Raw genomic sequence first — 26,206 nt, forward strand, 5'->3', positions numbered from 1 at the left:
CTTCTTGATGAGTGTAATTTCAGAGGCTTGTAACACAAGGAAAATTACTGCTAATTAATTGGTCACGAAGTCTACTGTCCCAAGGGAAAGATGGTCTTCATTATGAAGCATCTATATTTTATTTGCTGGACCTGTTTAACTATGGGTATATAGTGTACACTGTTCTTTCATGTAGTCAGTGGCGGACCTACATTTTTGGGGCCCTGAAGTTTGAACTGTTATGGGGAGCCCTTGTACAACTAACAACGGCTAACCTACATGATACTTTAATAACCTCTTAATTTCTATTTTTAACTATTATTTTGTACTGAATTACACCATATTATTAATATTATTAAAAAAAAAACTCTTACAGTAGACACAAAATGTAGACTAGTCGCTTTTGGGGCCCCTCCGGGATTAGGAGGCCCTGAAGCTTAAGTTTCATTGGTTTCATAGATCCGCCCCTGCATGTAGCTGGAGAGAGCCTCTCGTGCTTATCATTCTCAAGCCTGGAAGAGTCTTAGGTGTGTCTCTGTGAATGGTTACGCTTTATAGCCATATATGTCTGAATAATTTCTACGTAAACTGCTGAAGAAAAACAATAAATATGGGTTAATTTAGTAATAAAGAAAAAAATTATTTCTCAAGTTAAATATGGCTATCGTAAATTTCACTCAACCACTAATCCCTTGGTTCGATATCCAAATAAGATTTCTCAGTCACTATCACAAGTGGGCAGTATTGCTGGATTTGGAGAAAGCCTATGATACCACGTGAAGTTATGACGTGATGAGGCAAATCTATAAACTGGTCCTGAATTGCCACTTTTTTCAGGTTCATCCCGTAGCTGTTATTTAAAGGTGTAAGTTGGTAATCAGTGTTCAAGGTTGTCTCACGGAGGAGTTTTACACAGAAATATATGGAGTATATATCACTTGATTCATAGTTACTGTCAATATTGTGGTGAATGTTATTCCAAGGAATGTTATGGTGATTTAGTTATTTATCATTCACCGTCTTGCCGTGAGGTGGCGTGTCGCCGTTCAGTATATGCTCTTGATAAGATCACACCGGGTGAAGCTTGATTACAGATTTTCCAACCAGATGACCTTCGCTGTACACTTTGCAAAATCAAAGCAAAAACAGGTGTCCTATATTTGTTTTTCAGAGGTGTTAATCATTCTTTATGAACATAAATGTAACTCGTGGTAATAATTTTCGATAGTTCCTTGATGAAGGTTCTTAATATTAAGAAACTCCTGGCTGCGGCATGTCTCTGAAAGTACCATCTCATTGTCTCACTACTACTGGGGACTGACGAACCTCCTTGAAGGATGGGGTTTGCCCTGATGCTGGTGACAGGCACGTGATTCCGTGAACTGGAGCTACCGTTTCCTTCCTCCAAATAAACCCGATTACCTCCCACTCTTCCCAGACACTGCATGAACCTGGATAAAATTTAGAGGTGGTCATTTTCCTCCATGTGTTGCTGATTTACTCCCTTCCTCCTAGGCTACAGGTCTCTCTCCACCCCCTGAGAGCTTTCCATCCATATCCTGTTAGGTAAAAGAACAGAAATGCAACTATTATTATATTAATGCGACATTTTATTGTGGCAACGTTTCGCTCTCCATGAGCCATGTCGAGCCGCTAGGAAACGGCTTGGCAAAGCTCCTGGAAACCAAAACGTTGCCACAGTAAAATGTCGCATTAGTTGCACTTGTGTTCTTTTATTTAACATATTGTCGGTAATTCTACCAACATTATTACATTTTGTCACCATGTATGTTCTTCAGGACGCGGAGTCTCCACCATACGGGTGTCTTAGATGGGGCTCGGTGGCTCCTCCGAGAAATTTCATTTCGTTCGTTTATTCATCATGGAATGAAGTTGACACTGGTCTAGATAACTTCTTCAGTGGTACGGCGGGTGAGCGTCGAGGAGGTATATAAAGACAATTACAGCTCGATGTATTTGGGTCACGTGATCCAGCTTCATCTACCTCAATGGACATAAAAGGAGCAGTGAGGGTGGTCATACAATTCCAGTGCAGGAGAATATAAAAACTTGTATATGTGTGTGTGTATGTTTATGAATTTGAATTTCTGTACATATGTGCACTTTCATATGTGTATATATTTGTGCACATATGTGTGTTTGTGAATTTACATATAATTTTTTTATATATGCTTGTGCAGATACACACACACACACACACACACACACACACACACACACACACACACATATATATATATATATATATATATATATATATATATATATATATATATATATATGATAATTAAATCCTTAAGAGATTTTCCTAGAGTTGATAACCTCATTCGCCTTCCCCTTCAACACAAAAAAGGGAGAGGCAGAACCCCCACTCACTCTACTGACAGTGAAAAAGTCAGAGTCCAGGTGAGCAAGAAAATTGAAGAGGGCAACACAGTGGGGGCAATCAGAATTATTACCAGTGAAGATACAGTTGCTCCCAGGGATGCTGACACTGCTGAAGCACTTAGAGGAAAGCACCCTGCCAGGGAAACCAGTGGTACCAACAGTTCCAACACCTGTCCCCACTATGGAACCATTGATTGTGGAAGACTCAGACATTTACAAAGCAATAATGTCGTTCCCATCTGGCTCTGCTGGGGGTTACACTGGAATAAGGCCACAGCATTTAAAGGAAATGATTAATCCAGTTATTGGGGAAATTGCAGAGACACTGCTTTCAGAGATCACAAGGTTCGTCAACAATTCCTTGGCTGGTCTGATTCCTGATGAAATTAGACCTTTCTTTTTTGGTGCAACACTTTGTGCACTTAAAAAGAAGGATGGAGGAATTCGGCCAATTGCAGTAGGCAACACGTTAAGCCGCCTCGTATCCAAAGCTGCTGTCCGAAGTATTCGTGCACAGGCAACCATGATGCTTCAACCAAACCAGCTTGGCTTTGGGGTCTCTCAAGGAAGTGAAGCAGCAGTTCATGCAACAAGGGCATATATCAACAACCTGCCTGAGGACAATGCAGTGGTAAAATTAGATTTCAAGAATGCGTTCAATCTCCTGAAAAGAGACGTGGTATTAGCAGCAGTACAAGAACATTTCCCTGGTCTCTTCCCTTTTGTTTCAGCTGGGTATAGCAAGGAATCAATGCTTCTCTTTGGAGAGTATGAAATCACATCATCGGAGGGCGTCCAACAAGGAGATCCTCTTGCACCATTTCTCTTCTGTATAGCAGTTAGGGAAATCACAGTCAGACTGACCAGCGAGCTAAACATCTGGTTCCTAGATGATGGTACACTAGCAGGTACAAAGAAGTCCCTCCTACATGACCTTACACAGGTAATGACACGGGGACAGGAAATGGGTCTCATCCTGAATCCATCCAAATGTGAAATCATCTCAGTCAGTCAACAAGTGATAAATGCAGTGAGATCAAAACTACCAGGAGCAGCAGTCATTGCCCCCACAAATAGTGTCTTGCTAGGAGCACCTCTGGGAAGCAATGCCATTGACACAATTCTCAGGAAGAAATTGGAAGAGTTAAGGAGACGGAACAACGAATAGGCAATCTGGACACCCACGATGCCTTGTACCTTCTCACAAAGTGCTTGAGTTTGCCCAGGTTGACATATTTCCTAAGATGTGCACCTTCATATGATAACCCTATACTGCACGAATATGATAGTATTCTGAGGCAGATTTTTACGAAAGTACTTAACCTTACTCTAGAAGATGGGCAGTGGAACCAAGCTACACTTCCAGTCAGACTAGGAGGCATTGGTGTCCGCAAGTCATCACAGATTGCGTTACCTGCTTTTCTGTCCTCGTGTATTGCATCCAGAGGGCTTGTAGCAGCGATTCTCCCTGAACATCTTAGGGACAAGATTGGAGTCCAGGACCAAAAATTCATTGACGCAGCAATGATCTGGGATAATCTAATGGGCTCTGAAACCAGACCTGCTCCCCCCAACAACTACAAACAATCGCACTGGGATGGTCCAATAGTGGAAAATATAGCCTCAACAATGCTTCAGAGTGTGTCAGGGAAGAATAGAGCCCGCCTCCTGGCAGTGAGAGCCCCTCATGCTGGGGACTTTCTGTTGGCTGTTCCCAACTCCAGCCTTGGCACACGCCTCGACCCACAGACCATCCGCATCGGTGTTGCCCTTCGACTTGCCGCCCCTATTCTCGCCGAACACAGGTATATTTGTGGCAGTGAAGCAGCAGACCGATTCGGGTACCATGGTCTTGTGTGCTGTAAATCCGAGGGAAAGATTGCAAGACATGAGGTTAATAACATTATCAAGAGGAGCCTCACAACAGCTGGATGCCCAGCAGTAAGGGATCCACCCCAACTATGCAGATCTGATGGCAGCCAGAAGTGTCCAGATGGTATCACAATTCAAGCCTGGACAGACGGGAAGCAGGTAGTGTGGGACTCCACATGTGCATCTACCTTGGCTGATACCTATCTCCAATACACCAGGGAGGAAGGAGGGCAGCTGCCAGCTTCAGGGAGTCCCAAAAGTCTAGAAAATATAGAGAACTTGCCCATCATTATATGTTTGTTCCCATAGGCTCAGAGACCCTTGGCTCATGGGGAAAGAGTGCATCTAAATTCCTTAAGGAGCTGGGAAAAAGACTCATCAGGGTAACTAGGGATCCCAGGGCAGCTAGTTTTCTGTTCCAGCGGCTCAGTGCGGCTGTTCAACGGGGTAATGCCTGCTGTATTTTGGGCACACGCGCCGTCTCTGAAGAGCTGGATGAGATTTTCGCCTTATAATCGGTGATACACACGTAACAACATGTACCTTATATGCCACCTTTATATCAACAATGTATCTCTTAAATCTTCTGTACCATATTATGTAATAAAATATTCCTATTGGTAAAAAAAAAATATATATATTAAAAGATGGGGTGGTAAGGGAAGTGGAATATTCAAACGGCTTCAGGAAGAAATCCAAATATTCTTCCTTGAAGCCTTTTTATCCACTTCTCCGAGGCTATGGGTCCCACAATTTACACCAGAGGTGGACCCCATCTTATTTATATATATATATATATATATATATATATATATATATATATATATATGTCGTGCCGAATAGGCAGAACTTGCGATCTTGGCTTAAATAGCAACGCTCATCTTGCTAAATAGGACAAGTGAAAATTTGTGTATGCAATAATTTCGCCAAAATCATTCTGAACCTAACGAAATAAATATATTTCACTGTGTTTGTTTAGTATTAAATTATTTTAAACAAATCTAAAATATATTTTGTTGGGTTAGGCTAAAATAAATTGCGCTTGTTATAATAAGGTTAGGTAAGTTTTCTAAGTTCCTTTTGGTGCAAAATTATAAATTTTTACATCAACATTAATGAAAAGAATATATCTTTAAACGTATAAGGGAAAATTTTAGAAAGGACTTAATTTTAAATGAGTTCTTGCTAATTGACCAGTTTTACATATTCGGCACGACATATATATATATATATATATATATATATATATATATATATATATATATATATATATATATATATATATATATATATATTGGGGGCTTCAGCCCCCAAGTCCTCCCCAAGGGCACCGCCCCTGGACATGACATTCTAGCAGGACTGAAATTATCAACAAATCTTCTCTGGATGCAACCCACAACAGTGTACTAACACACAGGTGCTTATTTTTACTGCTAGGTGGTCAGGGGTAGCGGAGGTGTAAACGTGATCAAATGTTTTTACGTACCAGGGAATCGAACCCATGATACACAAATAACCCGCACATAGAAGAGAGGAGCTTACGACGACGTTTCGGCCCGAGTTGGACCATTTACAAAGTCACACTAACGAAAAGGAGAAAGGGAGGGGTATATATAGCCAGGAGGTGGTAGTAGTAGTAGTAGTGGAAGTAAAAGTAGTAGTAGTAGTAGTAGTGGGGGAGGTAGTAAGAAGGAGGAGGAGCCAGGACCCTGCGATTGTGAGTTATGCTCTCACCAGTGAGCTACGAACTTTGCCACTCGCAGGTGTTGCCAGGAGATGAAGGTAAACTATGTTGGCTGGGGTTCGGACCTGGGGTGGCTGAGGTGGGGGTTTGTACTTTCGGTGGGGAGGAGGAGTTGACTCGCACCTCGGGGAGGGGTGGGGGTTGATGAGGTGGGGAGAGTGCGTGAGGCGGTGCTTGACCGCCGCTACTGACTCACGCACCTTTAGTCGCCTCACACACCCTCTGTGATCTTATTATCTTTCCTCCCTTCGTTTCTTCCTCTGTGATAGTATTCTTTTTCTTCCTACATTTATTCCTTCCTTTATAATTTTATCATTAACCCTCCTTCCTTCCTCTGTAGATGTTCATCATTCTCCTTCTTTCCTTTGTAGATGTTCATCATTCTCCTTCTTTCCTTTGTAGATGTTCATCATTCTCCTTACCTGGAGAGAGTTTCGGGAGTAAATGCCCCCGCAGCCCGGTCTGAGACCAGGCTTCGTACGAACCACAGCCCGGCTGGTGAGCTACTGACTTTAGGTACCTGTCCAGTGCCGTTTTGAAGACAGCCAGGGGTCTATTGGTAATCTCTCTTATGTATGCTGGGAGGAAATTGAACAGTCTTGGGCCCCTGACACTTATTATGTTGTCTCTTAGTGTACTCGTGGCGCCCCTGTTTTTCACTGTGGAAATGTTGCATCTCCTGCCGAGTCTTTTGCTTTAATAGGGAGTGATTTTCGTGTGCAAGTTTGGTACTAATCCCCCTAGGATTTTCCCAGTCCATATTATCATGTATCTCTCTTGCCTGCATTCCAGGGAATACAAATCAAAGGCCTTCAACCGTTCCCAGTAATTTAGGTGCCTTATCGTACTTATGTGTGCCATGAAAGTTCTTTGTGCACTCTCCAGGTCAGCAATGTCGCCAGCCTTTAAGGGGGCAGTTAGTGTACAGCAGTATTCCAGCCTAGAGAGAACAAGCGAGTTGAAGAGAATCATCATGGGCTTGGCGTCCCTAGTTTTGAAGGTTCTCATTATCCATCCTATCATTTTTCTAGCAGATGCAGTAGATACATTGTTGTGGTCTTTGAAGGTGAGATCCTCTGACATTATCACTCCCAGGTCCTTCACATTACTTTTTCGCTCTATTGTATGGCTAGAATTTGTCGTATATCTTGATACAGTTTTAATTTCCCCAAGTTTTCCATATCTGAGTAGTTGAAATTTCTCTTCATTGAACTTCATATTATTTTGAGTGGCCCATTTGAAGATTTGGTTGATGTCCGCTTGGAGTCTTGCGGTGTCTTCGATGGAGGACACTGTCATGGCAATTCAGGGGTCATCAGTAAAGGAAGACACGGAGCTATGGCTTACATCTCTGTCTGTGTCAGATATGAGGACGAGGAATAGGATGGAAGCTAGTACTGTGCCATGTGGAACAGAGTTTTTCACCGTAGATGCCTCAGACTTTACCCTGTTTACTATTATTCTTTGTGTTCTGTTTGTTAGGAAGCTATAGATCCATCTACCAACTTTTCCTGTTATTCCTTTATCACGCATTTTGTGCGCTATTACACCGTGGTCGCACTTGTCGAAGGCTTTTGCAAAGTCTGTGTATACTACATCTGCATTTTGTTTATCCTCTATAGCATCCAGGACCTGTCATAGTGATCCAGTAGCTGGGACAGGCAGGAGGAACCTGCTCTAAACCTGTGTTGCCCTGGGTTATATAACTGATGGGTATCTAGGTGGTTGGTGATCTTTCTTCTTAGAACCCTTTCAAAGATTTTTATGATATGTTAGTGCTATCAGTCTGTAGTTCTTTGCAATTGCTTTACTGCCACCTTTGTAGAGTGGGGCTATGTCTGTTGTTTTAGGCGAGTGTGGGATTACCCATGTCCATGCTATCTCTCCATGGAATGCTGAAGGCACGTGACAGGGGCTTCTTGCAGTTCTTGATGACATGGGCATGTCATTTATTGCCTTTTCAAAGTCTTGTGGTGTTAGGATAATATCAGAGATTCTTGAGATGACCAAATTTTGGGTCTCGGTCATGAAGAATTTATTTAGATTGTCGACCCTTAGCCTGGGTAACGGCTCGCTGAACAGTGAGTCGTATTCGGACTTTAGTATCTCATTTCTTTGCTGTCATCTGTGTATATCCCATCTTGCCTAAGCAGGGGCCCAATACTGAATGTTGTTTTACCCTTAGATTTGGCATAAGAGAAGTATTTTTTCAGTTTCCTTTATGGTTTTCAGTTCTTCCTGAGATTATTGTCTCCTGTAAGATTCCTTAAGTTTAAAAGTTCGATATTTGCTATTTCTTTGATCAGTGCCTCCCTTCGTATTTCAGATATATTGGCCCCTCCCAGCAGCTCTGTGATTCTTCGCCTTCATCTTTATAGAGGGCATCTCTCTCTTTCTACTTTATATCTTTTTTTTATGGAATATGCCTTGAGCAGACTTCAAGAGCCACAGAGTTAATTTTTTTCTAGGCAAAGGTTCGGATCCATGTTGTTTAGGATATCTTTCCAGCTTGTTTAATTTAGGACATGGTTTAACTTGTTCCCATTATATGATTTTGTTATTGAAGTTGAATTTTGTGAAGACACTATCATAACTGATCACATGTTGCTGGTCTGGAGCCCTGTGCATACATGTCTGTACCTCAATTATGTTGTGATCTGAGTGAATTGTCTTTATAGTTATCTGTTTACAATAATGTCTTAAGTAATTTTAAGCCAGCCCGTAATGCTATGCATATAAGTCTATTATACCTCTGTATGTATGTTGTGATGAGGTCTCATATTTTCTAGTCTTGTAGGCTCTAATATTTGCTGGTTTAAAGTGAATTTGGTGCAGAGATTTAATAGCTCGTGTGTATGTGAGTTTTCATCTGAGCTGCCTCCTGGGGTGATCTCTGCTAAAATATTATTTGCTACACTCCTCCACTTTAGGTGTCTCAAGTTGAAATCTCCCAGTAGCAAGATGTCTGGCGCAGGACTTGAAGATTTTTCCAAACAGTGGTTAATTTTCAAAAGCTGTTCCTGGAATTGCTCGGAAGTTGCATCCAGAGGCTTGTATACAACCACAATAACCAGGTTTTGATTTTGTCTTTACTGCCAAAACTTCCACTACATCATTGGATTTGTTTAGTAGTTCTGAGCAAATGAGCGACTCTGACGTACAAGCCAATCCTCCTCCCTTGGCGCCTGTTTAGTCTGTCGCATCTAAAAAGGTTATAACCTGGGATCCATATTTCGTTGTTAAAATGATCCTTTATGTTGGCCTCCGTGAAAGCTGCAAACATTGCATTTGACTCCGTGAGCAGTCCCTTGATGTAAGGAATTTTGCTGTTTGTTGATGGCTTTAGACCCTGTATGTTTGCAAAGATAAATGTTGTTATATTAATGAAAGTAGGGGGGGTTTATTTGCTGGTTTTAATATCTGTTGTTATGGAGTGGAAGCCAATGACTGTGCCTCTGCTCCAGAAGTGTTTTCAGTTAATCTAAGATTTCTGTCATTTCTTGCCAGTCTTTTTTCCTTCCTGGCACTAATAAACCTCCTTCTCTGGAGAGGCTATGGCTCCCCTCCTCTTTTGTTTCCTATAATCCAGCTGGTCTGTGTCTTCTTGTTCCCTTTAGATGATGTGCCTGGCAATATACGTTGTAGCATTTTCTTTTATGGAGTAACTAGTGACACATTTTGGGGTGAAATAATTTACAGGAAGGGGAGTTGCACCCTCCTGTTGTCATGTGGATGCGGCATATTTTGGGATGGTCAAAAGTGTATGTCTCACATGTTTTACCAGATATATCATGCCTGCAGATACCCAAGGCATAGAATTTGCATAGATTGGAATTTTGTTTGCTAGGATTTTTTGTGGTTACATTCCCTACTGATGCATTTTTTTTGTTTCCTCACTACCTACCGCCCCTGTATGGACATTAGTGCTTCCACCAGTTTTTACTGGTAATTCCCTGAGTCATCATCCCCTTTTGTTCCATCTCCAGCATTATCGCTACTTTGAACCTCTGTAAATTGAATAACATTGTCTTTACCTGTCTCCACTTGGCGCGTTGTCCTCCTGATCAACACTAGCACCCTCTGGAGCACTGTCTTCCAAGACAGCCCCATCCAACCCACCCATTTTATTTTCCCAGCTGTCATACCAGACTGACATATCTTTCAAGAAGGATATTTTATTGTTGTTCTTATCTTTTAATATAGATTTAATTTCCTCATACAGGTGTATCTCGTTGGGGCAGACCCAAAAACATTTCTCTGATTTTATATCAAAAGTGGTTGCTGGTTTAGTGTTTCTGCATGACCCATGGGACCATTTACCACAGAGATTGCATGCAATCCAGGCATAACTTTGTTACCATTTCTGTAGACTACACAGATTTTCATGGTGGTGGTCATTTACAACACTTTACAACTCTCTGAACTAGCTAGTCTAAAACTACTAAAAATATTTAGTTGTTAGTGTTTAACAGTTCTTATGGATTTTATGTATTATAGTTTCAATTCCATACAACAATCTTCCTTCCTGGTACACTTGAACAGTTCTTCAAGGTAGGCTGGCTAGATAAGCCTACTATAAAAGTAATTTGTTTTATATGTTGGTATGTACACTGTAGTTTGATATTTATGGTATATATACTGCAGTTTACTATGTATGATTGTAGATGAATGGTTCACAGAACCGACACGTTGATAAATTAGACACATGTGCAACTTTTGGGTATCATTATTAAGGAAACGTTTCGCCACACAGTGGCTTCATCAGTCCATACACAGGAGAAGCTTCTCCTGTGTATGGACTGATGAAGCCACTGTGTGGCGAAACGTTTCCTTAATAAAGATACCCAAGAGTTGCACATGTGTCTAATTTATCACTATGTATGATCTCATTTTCCTCCCAGAAAAGGCTTTCTCAAGTTATCGTATAGAAACCAAAACAAGGAAGGGTCTATATGGCATTGACCAAAGGGCACTTGTACGTGCCAATAGTTGCATAAACATTTCCCTACTAATACACCAACCCGAGTTGAAAATCTGAAGCCGATCGGGTGAGGCGTTCTCAAGTTATAAATAAAAACCTCGGAAGAGAAAAAATATATGCAGACATCTACCTAAAGATGCCCCTTCAAGAAAACCTGAAATGTGAATGACTGATTAAAACCAATACCACAATTAGAATATGTAAAAAATAATTATAAACGGCGAATTAGAATATCTAAAATGCATCATAAACGGTGAATAAGTATATCTAAAAATGCGTTATAAACGGTGAATTAGAGTATCTAAAATGCATCATAAACGGTGAATAAGTATATCTAAAAATGCGTTATAAACGGTGAATTAGATTAAAAATGCATTATAAACGTTGATCTAGAATGCAGTGTCACGAACATAACTGTTTTAAGGAATACAAAATTAATTACATCTGAAATTAACAAATTTTAAAATAGCTAAGTTTGACCTGACTTCCCTGCGTCAGGCAGAGGTTTTTCCGTAGACTCATCACTAAGCTGCAAATATTATCTGGCATTTTACAATCTAGTATCAAAGAATATTAAAGGAAGTAAAAGACAAAGTATAAAAACTCTGACCACATTTTTTAGAAAGTTCTTGGAGAGCAGCACTTCCTCAGAGGTACAAACATCAACATCTTGGTTTCAGTTCTGGTTAGCAGTAATCTGAAACCAAGACAACAGTGAACAATAAAATGGTATAAAATACCGACAGGTTGTTTAGGTAAGACACATATGCAACAGTTAGGTATCTTTATTTCGAAACGTTTCGCCTACACAGTAGGCTTCTTCAGTCGAGTACAGCAAAGTTGAAAGAAGCAGAAGATACTTGAAGACGATGTAATCAGTCCATCACCCTTAAAGTTTTGAGGTGGTCAGTCCCTCAGTCTGGAGAAGAGTATTGTTCCATTGTCTGGAATAATATAGAGTTGAAGTAACGAACGAACGAAAGTTCAGGTAAGATCCCAAATGGGATGAGCGGGGAAGACGGGACAGACGAAGAGCAGTGCTGGAGAGGAGTGTTCTTAGTCGTAGAAATAGAGCCAGGGCTTAACCCAGCAGCGAGGCGATCGTGGGACAGATATTGAGAAGAGAAATTCAGGCTCTTCTGTTGGGACTCCGGTGGGGTGAGCGGGAAGGAAGGGACATGCGACGTTTAGAGCTAGAGAGGAGTGTAGAACTGAGTTGAAGTGATAGGATGGAGCCTTATATAGCGCCAGGAGATGAGACGTAGTTCACTAGTGGAGTAAGAATGTAGACACTGAGAGGTCAGGTCCCTCTCAAATCCAGCCTTTCTCACTAGTAGAGGTTGTTGAAGTGGTTCCAAGTCTGTACCAAGATACCCTTGTGTTGCAGTGTCTGTAGGTAGTAGTCGTTTTGATAAGGACCTGCCTCGCATGGGCCAGTGGGCCTTCTGCAGTGTTCCTCCATTCTTATGTTCTTATGTTCTTATATGGGAATCTTATGTTCTAACTTCCTAGCAACTATCAAGAATTAGATTAGCTTACATAATCTTACCTGTTTACCTGTAGAGGTAGACAGGTAGAGTGGTAGTCAATACCACTACTACTACTACTACTACTACTACCACTAGTGAACATCGAAATGGTACCTCACTAGTATTACACCTCACTCTGAGCCTTTATATACCCTCTGTGTCCATGTATTGTTTGTAATGGCTTGATAAAGCTCCTGGAGAGCGAAACGTTGCCACAATAAATGTCACATTAGTTGCACTTGTGTCCTTTTACTTTACATATTGTCGGTAATTCTACCAACTTTATGTTCATGTAACTATATATGCAACTTGGCATTTAATGTTATGAATAAATTAAAATTTCACAATATGGCAATCGGGGAAGGAAATCAGTCGTTTAACAAATAGTGATTCATTTATTTTATATTTTTATTATGTACAGTAAGTGCTCTTATTAAGGTAATCTCCAGCGTGTGTGATTCTTTGCAAAATACAACTGAAAAAAGGTGCATCCAGAATTTAATAGGACATATGATGCAGGCCTTAGATGTTCTATTCACTTCGATTTATTTCAATTGCATTTGCAAATAAATTGCACTATATAGAGGAGTTTTATAAGGGAGCTGATTGTACAAAGCGACAGATGCATAAACCTAGATTTTCAGAACTCCTATAAGGTTTTCAGTTGTGACGGCCCATAGTGCAGACGCATGTGAGAGGTAGGCAGTGTAGACTACAAAAGCCTATAAAAAATACAACAAAATCCTTAGGTATATTGATATATCATCGCTATTTAAATTGGAGACTGTAATATTCAAAGTGTTCGGTGGGTTGGTGGTTTATTAGTGAGGAAACACAAGTATCTCCTGAAATGAGTCTTTGCCAAGTGATGTCACGGTTCTTTAGTTAAAAATCATCTGGTTTACATGTGCTATGCACAGATGATTCACGAAGGGGTTCTGGGGCAGGTGCTGGGAGGAGTCCTAGGCTTGGTGAGGATACAGGAGGAGAGGGCTAGCACACTGCCTTGAGAACACAACACAGTGTATCACAGGTTCTGACGTGGCCGCGGAATGTGACGTGGCTCTCCACCCAACCTTGTCAACGTCATTCCCTCGAGTGACTCACCCCCACTGCCGTGACACCTGTGTTGTGTACGGTGTGTGAGCACCACCACCACCTGTGTTTTGTACGGTGTGTGAGCACCACCACCACCTGTGTTGTGTACGGTGTGTGGGGACAAGCACCTCCACCTGTGTTGTGTATGGTGTGTAAGGACAAGCAAGCACCACCACCTGTGTTGTGTACGGTGTGTGAGGACAAGCACCTCCACCTGTGTTGTGTATGGTGTGTAAGGACAAGCAAGCACCACCACCTGTGTACGCAAAAGACAAAATAAGTTTCTAATTTTCTGTCCATTTTCCATCACTGTAAAAATAATAAAATAAAAGTTATCCCTGCAAACAATGAAACTTCTAGTAGAGTGTGGGAAGGAGTCGTCAGTGGTCACAGTGTGGGAAGGAGTCGTCAGTGGTCACAGTGTGGGAAGGAGTCGTCAGTGGTCACAGTGTGGGAAGGAGTCGTCAGTGGTCACAGTGTGGGAAGGAGTCGTCAGTGGTCACAGTGTGGGAAGGAGTCGTCAGTGGTCACAGTGTGGGAAGGAGTCGTCAGTGGTCACAGTGTGGGAAGGAGTCGTCAGTGGTCACAGTGTGGGAAGGAGTCGTCAGTGGTCACAGTGTGGGAAGGAGTCGTCAGTGAACTGGTCACAAAGAACTTAAACCTTATCCTCTTAACAGGAAATTTCTCGGTCTACATTAAGTTCAGTTATCCTTAATTATACTAGCTTGTTGTCTTTCAATCAGTATAAACCATTTATACCACAACGGCAATAAATCCAACATAGACAGGAAAAAAATTTGACTTGTGGACAGAAAACGGGGATCCAGTGAGCACGTAATAGTCAGTTAATTTCAGCTTAAGATTCGTGAAGTCACCAATTTAACTGACTTAACAACAGTAAAATATTCACTGTTATTAAGAGGGTGGGCTAAAAATAATTGTTGCGACTTACGCTGCACCTTGCACCGTACAACCATGATTTATCATCATTTTCGTTTTTTTTTTATCGTAGTTTCATCTGAATTTTAACGCTCTACTTTCCTTTAATAAAGATTAGTTTATGTTTTTGTTTTTTTTTCTATTTTTATTTTTGATATGGGAGAAACTAAACTAAATCTGTCACAATAACACACGTAATAAAAATGTTATCATTATTGTTAGTTTTCTTTTTATAGTTATACTTTATTTTGAACGCTTCAGATACATGAAAAAAAAATGTGTTTTCTTTGCTTTTCAATAAACTTTCAAGTTCACAAGAAACAGGTGATATCTTAATAAGCAAAATAACCAGTGAAAAAAATAGTTCAATTTCAAGCATTTATTTCTCACATTATGAAGGAGTGTTAAGCGATTTAGTCAGGTCACATGTCAAGAAAACTTTCTTGTTAGGTGAAGGGGAACTTTGTCAACATAGTTTATAATCCTCACAAATTATATTGATTATAAATTAATCTAATTTATATAACCCTGAACTTATATTCACATTTCAGTTAATACTATTTTTTGTGTGCTGCAAGATTCGATTATATTACGTTCAACTGTTGACCTGCTTGATACAACCTTCTCAGCTGTTTCATAGTCAATTGGGTGGTTAAAATCTTTCACATGAATAAACAGACCATTAGACTCTTGTCCAGTTCTAATGCTACATTTATGTTTTTTGTAATCATAATTTAAGATTTACACTTTCAAACTGCTGCTATAGTGACCAGTTCACTCTCACGTTACATAAATCATAATTACAAAGATGGTAAAACTGTTTAGAGTATTTTTTCACATTCCACAATCCATATGCATAATTCGTTCCAAGCTATCAGCAGTGTTGGGAAATTTAGATGGAAGGGGAAACATCCCCACCATTTATGCCGAAAGTGATGCTGGGGTCTTAGGTAAGCACCCTGAGGGAAGGGTTGCTCCCTCCCAGAGAAGAGGCCCCTGCCCCTTAGGCACGAAGCACGCACACCACACCACCGCGTCAAGGTAACCCAGCGTCCAGGTGTCAGCGTAGGAGTCAAGAGGACCAGGAGCTAAGTCAGCATCACAAGGAAAAATACAGATATCTGCCTCGGATGGAAAATATAAAAAGGTGAAACGGGAGTATTAGTGTCAGTCACCTTATCGAAAGTTGAGGTGGAAGGAATGCCATGCTGTCTTCTGACTGTATATTATGAATTAGACACATGTGATAATAGTACTTATGTGTACCCGTGGCTCAATAAACTTACCTATGAGCTCTCTGTCTCAGAGAAGAGACGTACAAGACTTTGTTGTAGCATTATCCACGCTCTTCGTCAGATCCAAGTGAGCTCCCTTCGTAATCCTATAGGAGCTCTCTTTGATCTCGAATTTATCGCCTCGTAAATGACTGATGGCTCCAAGGAACAATATATTTTTGAGTCTACTTATGCACACCATAAACGTTATTATTACTTTACTTCCTAAGACCACCTTTCTTCGCCTTTGGCATTCCTTCCCTCGGTGAAAGCATCGGCAGTTTTCAAAGCAGTTTATAACATTTTATTTTTTTTTTGTTTCACATTCTCTAGTTTAACGATGATCTGAATTGTCTGAAAACTTTTTTTTTGTCTTGCATGAATTATTAAACACGCTATGTTAGTGTTTACACACGTTCACTGATCTTTAGTTTCAACACCAGTTATGCTCGTCGTTCGTTAGTTTTAACTTCCTTTACGTTCACTAATCGTTAGTTTCAACGTCAAGTTGCGTTCATTATTCAGTGTTAACTCAGTTACGTTCACTACTCGTTGGTTTCAAGGTGAGCTGTTCGCTACTCGTTGGTTTCAAGGTGAGTTACATTCACTACTCGTTAGTACAAAATCTCTCGGTTACAGTTTCAAAACCCGTTATTTTTAACTAAGTCAGTAACCGAGTCTCATTATATGATGCATTTATTAGGTCCAGTAAAAAAAAAAAAAAAAGGAAGTAGCTTACTTCTCTGTGTGTTTTTTCCTATGTTCAACTAACATAATTTCTCTGGCGAGATAACATATTTTGCATTTACTTAAGAAGATAAAGGATGCAGAGTAAGCCTTTAAGGTTAACAACGCTGCGCTCTGTATAGAGCTTTATAAAGCGTTATGTATCACCTACCCCTGTTCCTTCTACTTTAATGATCCTAGTGAAGTATCCCCTTTGATCTTTCTCCTCAAGAATCATTTCCCGTTACTCTTGTATACTTGTTATTTACTAGGCATAATTAAGTCCCGTTAGTATCATTGGAGAGTCGTTAACATTCTTTTTTTTTTAATATGTAGACAATTTACTTGAGATATTAGGTAGTTTCAAAAGTCTTTAGTTTCATAACCCCTTATTTCTAGTTACGATATTTTTAAGTCCGATGCGTGAGTTTGTGAGTCTAGCACATCCATCCCTTGAGGTTCTAAACTCTGGGTCTCAGTGCTTGAAGATTATGAAGGTCCCCTGTCTGCCAATCTCTTTAAAACTATTGTTATGAAAAACACCTCATTACTTTATAGTGATCTCGACAGCAGTATACTATGTGAGAGACCTGAACTCTGCTGTTTTCATCCAACTCAATCCCTGTTCTTCTTCCAGCCTTCCTCTAACTCCCATATATGACTACAAAAATATACTATCTCATCTTTGTATTGTAATTAAAGTAACCGCTCTGCTAAATTTAACAACTCTATATTATTGTGATTTTTATCATGAATTAAATGAATAAATTTTAAGTACAGTATAGGTTAAGTTTTTGCCCGAGATGCTATGCATTCTCTGGGTCTTCAGTTCATTGTATACCCTGTGTAGTAATACTGAAATTGAGATTCGTACCTGCGTTTGTATTTGACCAACATTAATAACCTCCACACGTGTTATAGCGAATTGTCTTACCAAAACTCCCAGCAAATTGTTCTTGCAAAAGTTCTACTATTAGTTATAAGTAGTCGAGTCTAGTTATCTGTTATTTTAAGGCTGCCCGAAATACTCTGCATAACCAGGAGATTTCAGTGAATTATGTCATTAAAGTTACCTTTTCTGTACCGACTATAAATCATTCTTTATAGAAATAAATTTTATATTATTTTATTTTAAAGCATATGAGTTTGGAAGTCCAGGAAGTGTTGTCACAGTAAGGGTAGCAGCCACGAGTGTTGTCACAGTAAGGGTAGCAGCCACGAGTGTTGTCACAGTAAGGGTAGCAGCCACGAGTGTTGTCACAGTAAGGGTAGCAGCCACGAGTGTTGTCACAGTAAGGGTAGCAGCCACGAGTGTCACAGTAAGGGTAGCAGCCACGAGTGTTGTCACAGTAAGGGTAGCAGCCACGAGTGTTGTCACAGTAAGGGTAGCAGCCACGAGTATTGTCACAGTAAGGGTAGCAGCCACGAGTGTTGTCACAGTAAGGGTAGCAGCCACGAGTGTTGTCACAGTAAGGGTAGCAGCCACGAGTGTTGTCACAGTAAGGGTAGCAGCCACGAGTGTTGTCACAGTAAGGGTAGCAGCCACGAGTGTTGTCACAGTAATGGTAGCAGCCACGAGTATTGTCACAGTAAGGGTAGCAGCCACGAGTATTGTCACAGTAAGGGTAGCAGCCACAAGTATTGTCACAGTAAGGGTAGCAGCCACAAGTATTGTCACAGTAAGGGTAGCAGCCACGAGTATTGTCACAGTAAGGGTAGCAGCCACAAGTATTGTCACAGTAAGGGTAGCAGCCACAAGTATTGTCACAGTAAGGGTAGCAGCCACAAGTATTGTCACAGTAAGGGTAGCAGCCACGAGTATTGTCACAGTAAGGGTAGCAGCCACGAGTATTGTCACAGTAAGGGTAGCAGCCACGAGTATTGTCACAGTAAGGGTAGCAGCCACAAGTATTGTCACAGTAAGGGTAGCAGCCACGAGTATTGTCACTGTAAGGGTAGCAGCCACAAGTATTGTCACAGTAAGGGTAGCAGCCACAAGTATTGTCACAGTAAGGGTAGCAGCCACAAGTATTGTCACAGTAAGGGTAGCAGCCACAAGTATTGTCACAGTAAGGGTAGCAGCCACGAGTATTGTCACAGTAAGGGTAGCAGCCACGAGTATTGTCACAGTAAGGGTAGCAGCCACGAGTATTGTCACAGTAAGGGTAGCAGCCACAAGTATTGTCACAGTAAGGGTAGCAGCCACAAGTATTGTCACAGTAAGGGTAGCAGCCACGAGTATTGTCACAGTAAGGGTAGCAGCCACGAGTATTGTCACAGTAAGGGTAGCAGCCACAAGTATTGTCACAGTAAGGGTAGCAGCCACGAGTATTGTCACAGTAAGGGTAGCAGCCACGAGTATTGTCACAGTAAGGGTAGCAGCCACAAGTATTGTCACAGTAAGGGTAGCAGCCACAAGTATTGTCACAGTAAGGGTAGCAGCCACGAGTATTGTCACAGTAAGGGTAGCAGTCACATGTATTGTCACAGTAAGGGTAGCAGCCACAAGTATTGTCACAGTAAGGGTAGCAGCCACAAGTATTGTCACAGTAAGGGTAGCAGCCACGAGTATTGTCACAGTAAGGGTAGCAGCCACGAGTATTGTCACAGTAAGGGTAGCAGCCACAAGTATTGTCACAGTAAGGGTAGCAGCCACGAGTATTGTCACAGTAAGGGTAGCAGCCACAAGTATTGTCACAGTAAGGGTAGCAGCCACGAGTATTGTCACAGTAAGGGTAGCAGCCACGAGTATTGTCACAGTAAGAGTAGCAGCCACGAGTATTGTCACAGTAAGGGTAGCAGCCACAAGTATTGTCACAGTAAGGGTAGCAGCCACGAGTATTGTCACAGTAAGGGTAGCAGCCACGAGTATTGTCACAGTAAGAGTAGCAGCAACGAGTATTGTCACAGTATGGGTAGCAGCCACGAGTATTGTCACAGTAAGGGTAGCAGCCACGAATATTGTCACAGTAAGGGTAGCAGCCACAAGTATTGTCACAGTAAGGGTAGCAGCCACAAGTATTGTCACAGTAAGGGTAGCAGCCACGAGTATTGTCACAGTAAGGGTAGCAGCCACAAGTATTGTCAAAGTAAGGGTAGCAGCCACAAGTATTGTCACAGTAAGGGTAGCAGCCACAGGTATTGTCACAGTAAGGGTAGCAGCCACAGGTGTTGTCACTGTTAGGGTAGCAGCCACGAGTATTGTCACAGTAAGGGTAGCAGCCACGAATATTGTCACAGTAAGGGTAGCAGCCACAAGTATTGTCACAGTAAGGGTAGCAGCCACAAGTATTGTCACAGTAAGGGTAGCAGCCACGAGTATTGTCACAGTAAGGGTAGCAGCCACAAGTATTGTCAAAGTAAGGGTAGCAGCCACAAGTATTGTCACAGTAAGGGTAGCAGCCACAGGTATTGTCACAGTAAGGGTAGCAGCCACAGGTGTTGTCACTGTAAGGGTAGCAGCAACAAGTATTGTCACAGTAAGGGTAGCAGCCACGAGTATTGTCACAGTAAGGGTAGCAGCCACAAGTATTGTCACAGTAAGGGTAGCAGCCACAAGTATTGTCACAGTAAGGGTAGCAGCCACAAGTATTGTCACAGTAAGGGTAGCAGCCACGAGTATTGTCACAGTAAGGGTAGCAGCCACAGGTATTGTCACAGTAAGGGTAGCAGCCACAAGTATTGTCACAGTAAGGGTAGCAGCCACAAGTATTGTCAAAGTAAGGGTAGCAGCCACAAGTATTGTCACAGTAAGGGTAGCAGCCACAGGTATTGTCACAGTAAGGGTAGCAGCCACAGGTGTTGTCACTGTAAGGGTAGCAGCAACAAGTATTGTCACAGTAAGGGTAGCAGCCACAGGTATTGTCACAGTAAGGGTAACAGCCACAGGTGTTGTCACTGTTAGGGTAGCAGCCACGAGTATTGTCACAGTAAGGGTAGCAGTCAGAAGTGTTGTCACAATAAGGGTAGCAGTCAGAGGTGTTGTCACTGTAAGGGTAGCAACCACAGGTGTTGTAACTGTAAGGATAGCAGCCACAGGTGTTGTCACTGTAAGGGTAGCAGCCACAGGTGTTGTCAATGTTAGGGTAGCAGCCACAGGTGTTGTCACTGTTAGGGTAACAGCCATAGGTGTTGTCACTGTAAGGGTAGCAGCCACAGGTGTTGTCACTGTAAGTGTAGCAGCCACAGGTGTTGTCACTGTAAGTGTAGCAGCCACAGGTGTTGTCACTGTAAGTGTAGCAGCCACAGGTGTAGTCACTGTAAGTGTAGCAGCCACAGGTGTTGTCACTGTAAGGGTAGCAGTCGCCTACTGGTTTAGGTTCCATGCAGGCAACACCCCTCCCGCCACCTCCTCCCAGGGAGGTACTGCGACTGTACACCGGGTGTAGATCAACACTGCGACAAGCGTCACCTTACAACAGCCTGTGTGAGCGTCAAAGCTGAGCTTTGACACACACGCGGAATAAAGGGTAAACGTGGGCCTCACGTGTCAGCTTCCAAGAACTAGGCTGCTCCTTGCTTCTGGACACCCGCCGTAACAGCGCCCTCCAGCAGCCTCTCTTCTCCTGAACTTAGAGTAAGAACAATAAGATAAATCCATCTTTGCACACATTATTTTGCTTTCGACTTCCTTCTTTTCCAGAGGCGACCAGAATGGCTTGGCCTTACTTTTATTTTGGTAATAGAATTCTGTTGAGGAATACGACATTTTTGTCGTGTTGCAAATGCGTTTGGATTTTTTGTGAATTAGTCGTTGGTAGGAAAAATGTGTAGAGCAAACAGGTGGGCGAGGCTGAGCGGGCAGGAGCGAGGAGCCCAAGGGCTCCAGGACAGCCAATTAGTGAGAAGGGACGAAGGTATTGTGCTGGATTGTACTCGAGACTCTCAGGTAAACTTGCCAAGCAAACTCGTCAAGTAAACTAGTGCAGGATTGCCCCCCACTTGCCGTCCGCTGGTCACTCTGGCCGCTCTCCTGCCTCCGCCTTCACCAAGCCGCCAAAGCCGCCCTTCGCTGCCTCCGCTGTAATTTACCGTCATATTTCCTTTTCTTGGCGAACTCTAGGCAGGTTGTTGGCCCTTACCGCTCCCTGCTATAATGGTGAAGACCCGGTGATGGGAGGGCCAGCTGCCTGAAGCCAGACGCTCCCACACACACACTCGAGTGCTCACTCGCTTTTGCACAAGTCCGGGCCCTCATACATGTGATTTCATTAAGCAAACAGCCAGTGTGAGGCCGTGACAACAGACGTTAGGGATAGCAGGGCTCTGGACACTGGTGATCGGTGTCCCTCCCACGGCACCAGCACACACGCCCACCAGCGCACACGCCCACCAGCGCACACGCCCACCAGCACACACGCTCACCAACACACGCCCAGCACCCGCTCATCAGCACACGTAAGCCAATAAACACGCCCTCCAGCACCCACCCAACAGCTCACACCCACCTCACAAACCCATCAGTACCGATTCAGGAAAAGGCTACAAATGAACCTGGGCAAATTGTAGGATTAGTCAGACAAGTGGCTATTGGAATTCAACCCCAGTAAATGCAAGGTTATGAAAATTGGGAAAGGGGTAAGAAGAACGGACACTGAGTATAGCCTCAGGAAAATAGGATGCCAACCTTATTCAAGGAAAATGCCTTTGGGTAAGCATGGTGCCAAGCACATCGCCCCTGAGACGAGCGTTCGTTTAATAAATCTAAGACTAGCTGTTAGAAATCTTAACAAAGAGTCATTCATGGCCTTATATATGACATATCAGGGACCCTTCTTGGAGATAGCAGCTTCAGCATGTGGCACTCTTCTGATAAAGCATATTAAGAAACTGGAGAAAGTGCAGAGGAATACATTGAGAAGAGACTTGTTTCAGAGCTAAGGGAAATAGCCTATGAGGGAGCTGACGATATTAGATAGAAGAATCAGGGGAGACGTGATAACGACGTACAAAATACTTAGATGATTTGATAGGGCGAACAAGGATAGGCTATTACAGAGGCGGGTAACGAACATTAGAGCACAGTAGGAAGCTAAAGACACAGATGAGTCACAGGGATATCAGGTGTTATTTAGCTTTGAAAGTGGTCAGGGAGTGGAATGACCTGCAAGAAGAATTAATGAGAGGAGGCTGTATGCATAGTTATAAGAATAAGTATGAGAGGGCCCACGAGGCTGAGAGAGAGTAAACCTAGCAAGTGGCAAGAGGCAGGTCCACAGCACCAGCAGCCGAGTGAACATTAAAATGGTATAAAATACCGACAGATTGTTAGGTAAGATATTGTTTCAGACAACGGAACAATGCTCTTCTCCAGACTGAGGGACTGACCACCTCAAAACTTTAAGGGTGATGGACTGATTACATCGTCTTCAAGTATCTTCTGCTTCTATCAACTTTTCTGTACTCGACTGAAGAAGCCTACTGTGTAGGCGAAACGTTTCGAAATAAAGATACCTAACTGTTGCATATGTGTCTTACCTAACAACCAGCAGCCGAGACTCGACGCCGGTAACCACATACATGCGAATATTATTACGTGAACACACACGCGCGGTTGCACACACACACACACACACAAAAAAAAAAACACACACACACAGTCCTGGGACCAGTGCTATTCTTGGTATAAGTGAACGCTATGATGGAAGGGATAGACTCAGATGTGTCCCTGTTTACAGATGATGTGAAGTTAATGAGGAGAATTAAATCAGACGCTGACCAGACAGGTCTACAAAAAGACCTGGACAGCCTGGACGCGTGGTCCAGCAACTGGCTCCTAGAATTTAACCCCGCCAAATGCAAAGTCATGAAGATCGGAGAAGGGCAAAGAAGACCGCAGACAGAGTATAGGCTAGGCGGCCAAAGACTGCAAACTTCACTCAAGGAGAAAGATCTAGGGGTGAGTATAATACCGAGTACGTCGCCAGAAGCACACATTAACCAGATAACAGCTGCGGCATATGGGCGCTTGGCAAACCTGAGAATAGCGTTCCAGTACCTCAGTAAGGAATCGTTCAAGACTTTATACACTGTATACGTCAGGCCCATGCTTGAGTACGTAGCACCGGCTTGGAACCCACAGCCGGTCAAACACGTCAGGAAATTAGAGAAAGTGCAAATGTTTGCAACAAAGCTGGTTCCAGAGCTAAGGGGAATGTCCTACGACGAAAGGTTAAGGGAAATCGGTCTGACAACACTGGAGGACAGGAGGGTCAGGGGAGACATGATAACGACATACAAAATACTGCGTGGAATAGACGAGGTGGACAAAGACATGATGTTCCAGAGATGGGACACAGAAGCAAGGGGTCACAATTGGAAGCTGAAGACTCAGATGAGTCAAAGGGATGTTAGGAAGTATTTCTTCAGCTACAGAGTTGTTAGGAAGTGGAATAGTTTGGCAAGCGAGGTAGTGGAGGCAGGAGCCATACATAGTTTTTAAGACGAGGTATGATAAAGCTCATGGAGCAGGGAGAGGGAGGACCCAGTAGCGGTCAGTGAAGAGGCGGGACCAGGAGCTGTGTCTCGACCCCTGCAACCACAATTAGGTGAGTACAATTAGGTGAGTACACACACACACACACACACACACACACGATAAAGCTTATACAGCAGGGAGTGGACCTAGCAGCGACCAGCGAAGAGGCGGGGCCAGGAGCTGTGAAACGACCCCTGCAACCACAGGTAGGTGACAGTACACAATAGGTGACTACAAATAGGTGAGTATACACACACACAAGGGGTGAATGTGTAGGTGCTCTGCCCACCCATGACAGCAAGAGCGCCTCATTACGTGTATAACCCTCAAAATACGAAGGATTCACAGAAGCTCCCAGGAGATAGGCGAGCACTGCCACGTACTCTGGCTCAGAGGACGATACTCAGGTCCTGGGTCACCCTGGGTGCTGGATGGAGGCGGCAAGGAACTGCCGACGGTGGGACGGTGGGAGGAGATACAACGGGAGGACGGTGGGACGGGGTGGACGACGGGAGACGAGCGGTGAGGAGGATGAACAATAGGGTGTTGGGAAGGGAAGGGAAGGAAGGAACAACTGGTGATGTTTACATTATTATAACCTACCTTCCATATCTGGCAACTGTGAGAAGAACATATATTCTCCAGATTTAGTGAGCAGTGAACACAGTTTAAAAGCTTTTATAACCGAGGTAAAATGTTGGCTCTCTATATCATAACAGCTACATATATAGCAACAAACCCGGTCGGTATGTGTGTATGTGAGGAGAGGAGGGGATGGGATGGGATGGGATGGGATTGGATGGGATGGGATAGCGTGTCTGATGAGTATAGGCATTTTTTTGTGTCCAAATACAATACAAATAAAAGGGTGACGACACATTGGCAGTTTGCCCAAGGATCTTCTCTCCTTTTTTCTTCACACAAGAGGCCTCGCTGGCCATCTTTTTATAAGCAGCCACACTCACGCTTCTGTTTAAATTAAATATAGAATTAAAATATTAGTGTGATTTTTATCGTCACGAACAAAGATGCTTGGCCGTGTGTGTGTACTCATCTAATTGTGGTTGCAGGGATCGAGACTCAGCTCCTGGCCCCGCCTCTTCACTGATCGCTACTAGGTCCTCTCTCTCTCTCTCTCTCTCTCTCTCTCTCTCTCTCTCTCTCTCTCTCTCTCTCTCTGCTTCCTGAGATTTGTCATACCTCGTCTTAAAACTATGTATGGTTCCTGCCTCCACTACATCACTTACACAAATAACCCGCACATAAAAGAGAGAAGCTTACGACGACGTTACGTTTCGTTTCGGTCACAGTGTGACTTTGTCAATGGTCCAAGTCGGACCGAAACGTCGTCGTAAGCTTCTCTCTTTTATGTGCGGGTTATTTGTGTATCGTTCCAGTCACGGTATTGTGCCTTTTTGTTATTTACTACTTCACTTGCTAGGCTATTCCACTTCCTGACGACTCTGTGACTGAAGAAATACTTCCTAAAATCCCTCTGACTCGTCTGAGTCTTCAGCTTCCAATTGTGACCCCTTGTTTTTGTGTCCCATCTCAGGAACATAATGTCTCTGTCCACCTTATCTATTCCACGCAGTATTTTGTATGTCGTTATCATGTCTCCCCTGACCCTCCTGTCCTCCAGTGTCGTCAGTCCGATTTCCCTCAACCTTTCTTCGTAGGACATTCCCCTGAGCTCCGGAACTAGCCTTGTTGCAAACCTTTGTACTTTCTCTAATTTCTTGACGTGATTGACCAGGTGTGGGTTCCAAACTGTGCTGCATACTCCAGTATGGGCCTGACGTACAGTGTACAGTGTCTTGAATAATTCCTTACTAAGGTATCGGAACGCTATTCTCAGGTTAGCCAGGCGCCCATATGCTGCAGCAGTTATCTGGTTAATGTGTGCCTCCGGAGACATGCTCGGTGTTACGGTCATCCCAAGATCTTTCTCCTTGAGTGAGGTTTGCAGTCTTTGTCCACCTAGCCTATACTCTGTCTGCGGTCTTCTTTGCCCTTCCCCAGTCTTCAAGACTTTGTATTTGGCAAGGTTGAATCCGAGAAGCCAGTTGCTGGACCACGTGTCCAGCCTGTCCAGGTCTCTTTGTAGTCGAGACTGATCCTCGTCTGATTTAATTCTTCTCATTAACTTCGGATCATCCGCGAACAGGGACACTTCAG

At 42.9% G+C, this 26,206-nt stretch overlaps 1 protein-coding gene across 4 annotated transcripts in view; it reads left to right on the forward strand.

The window, feature by feature from the left end:
• Positions 1 to 26,206, forward strand: part of LOC128684583 (uncharacterized) — a 93,663-nt gene that overhangs the window by 21,056 nt on the left and 46,401 nt on the right. Inside the window, exon 1 of one of the 4 annotated variants that reach the window (XM_070095523.1) lies at positions 13,700 to 13,760. The exons of 1 other annotated variant lie outside the window; for it this stretch is intronic. In XM_070095523.1, coding sequence (XP_069951624.1) covers positions 13,758 to 13,760 — 3 coding nt within the window. In that variant the 5' untranslated portion in view covers positions 13,700 to 13,757. Of the gene's footprint in view, positions 1 to 13,699; positions 13,873 to 26,206 lie in introns of those variants that run through there. 2 more of the 4 variants (XM_070095541.1, XM_053770888.2) reach the window with 2 other exon arrangements.

Source organism: Cherax quadricarinatus, chromosome 4 (assembly GCF_038502225.1).
Source record: "Cherax quadricarinatus isolate ZL_2023a chromosome 4, ASM3850222v1, whole genome shotgun sequence".
NCBI lineage: Eukaryota > Metazoa > Arthropoda > Malacostraca > Decapoda > Parastacidae > Cherax > Cherax quadricarinatus.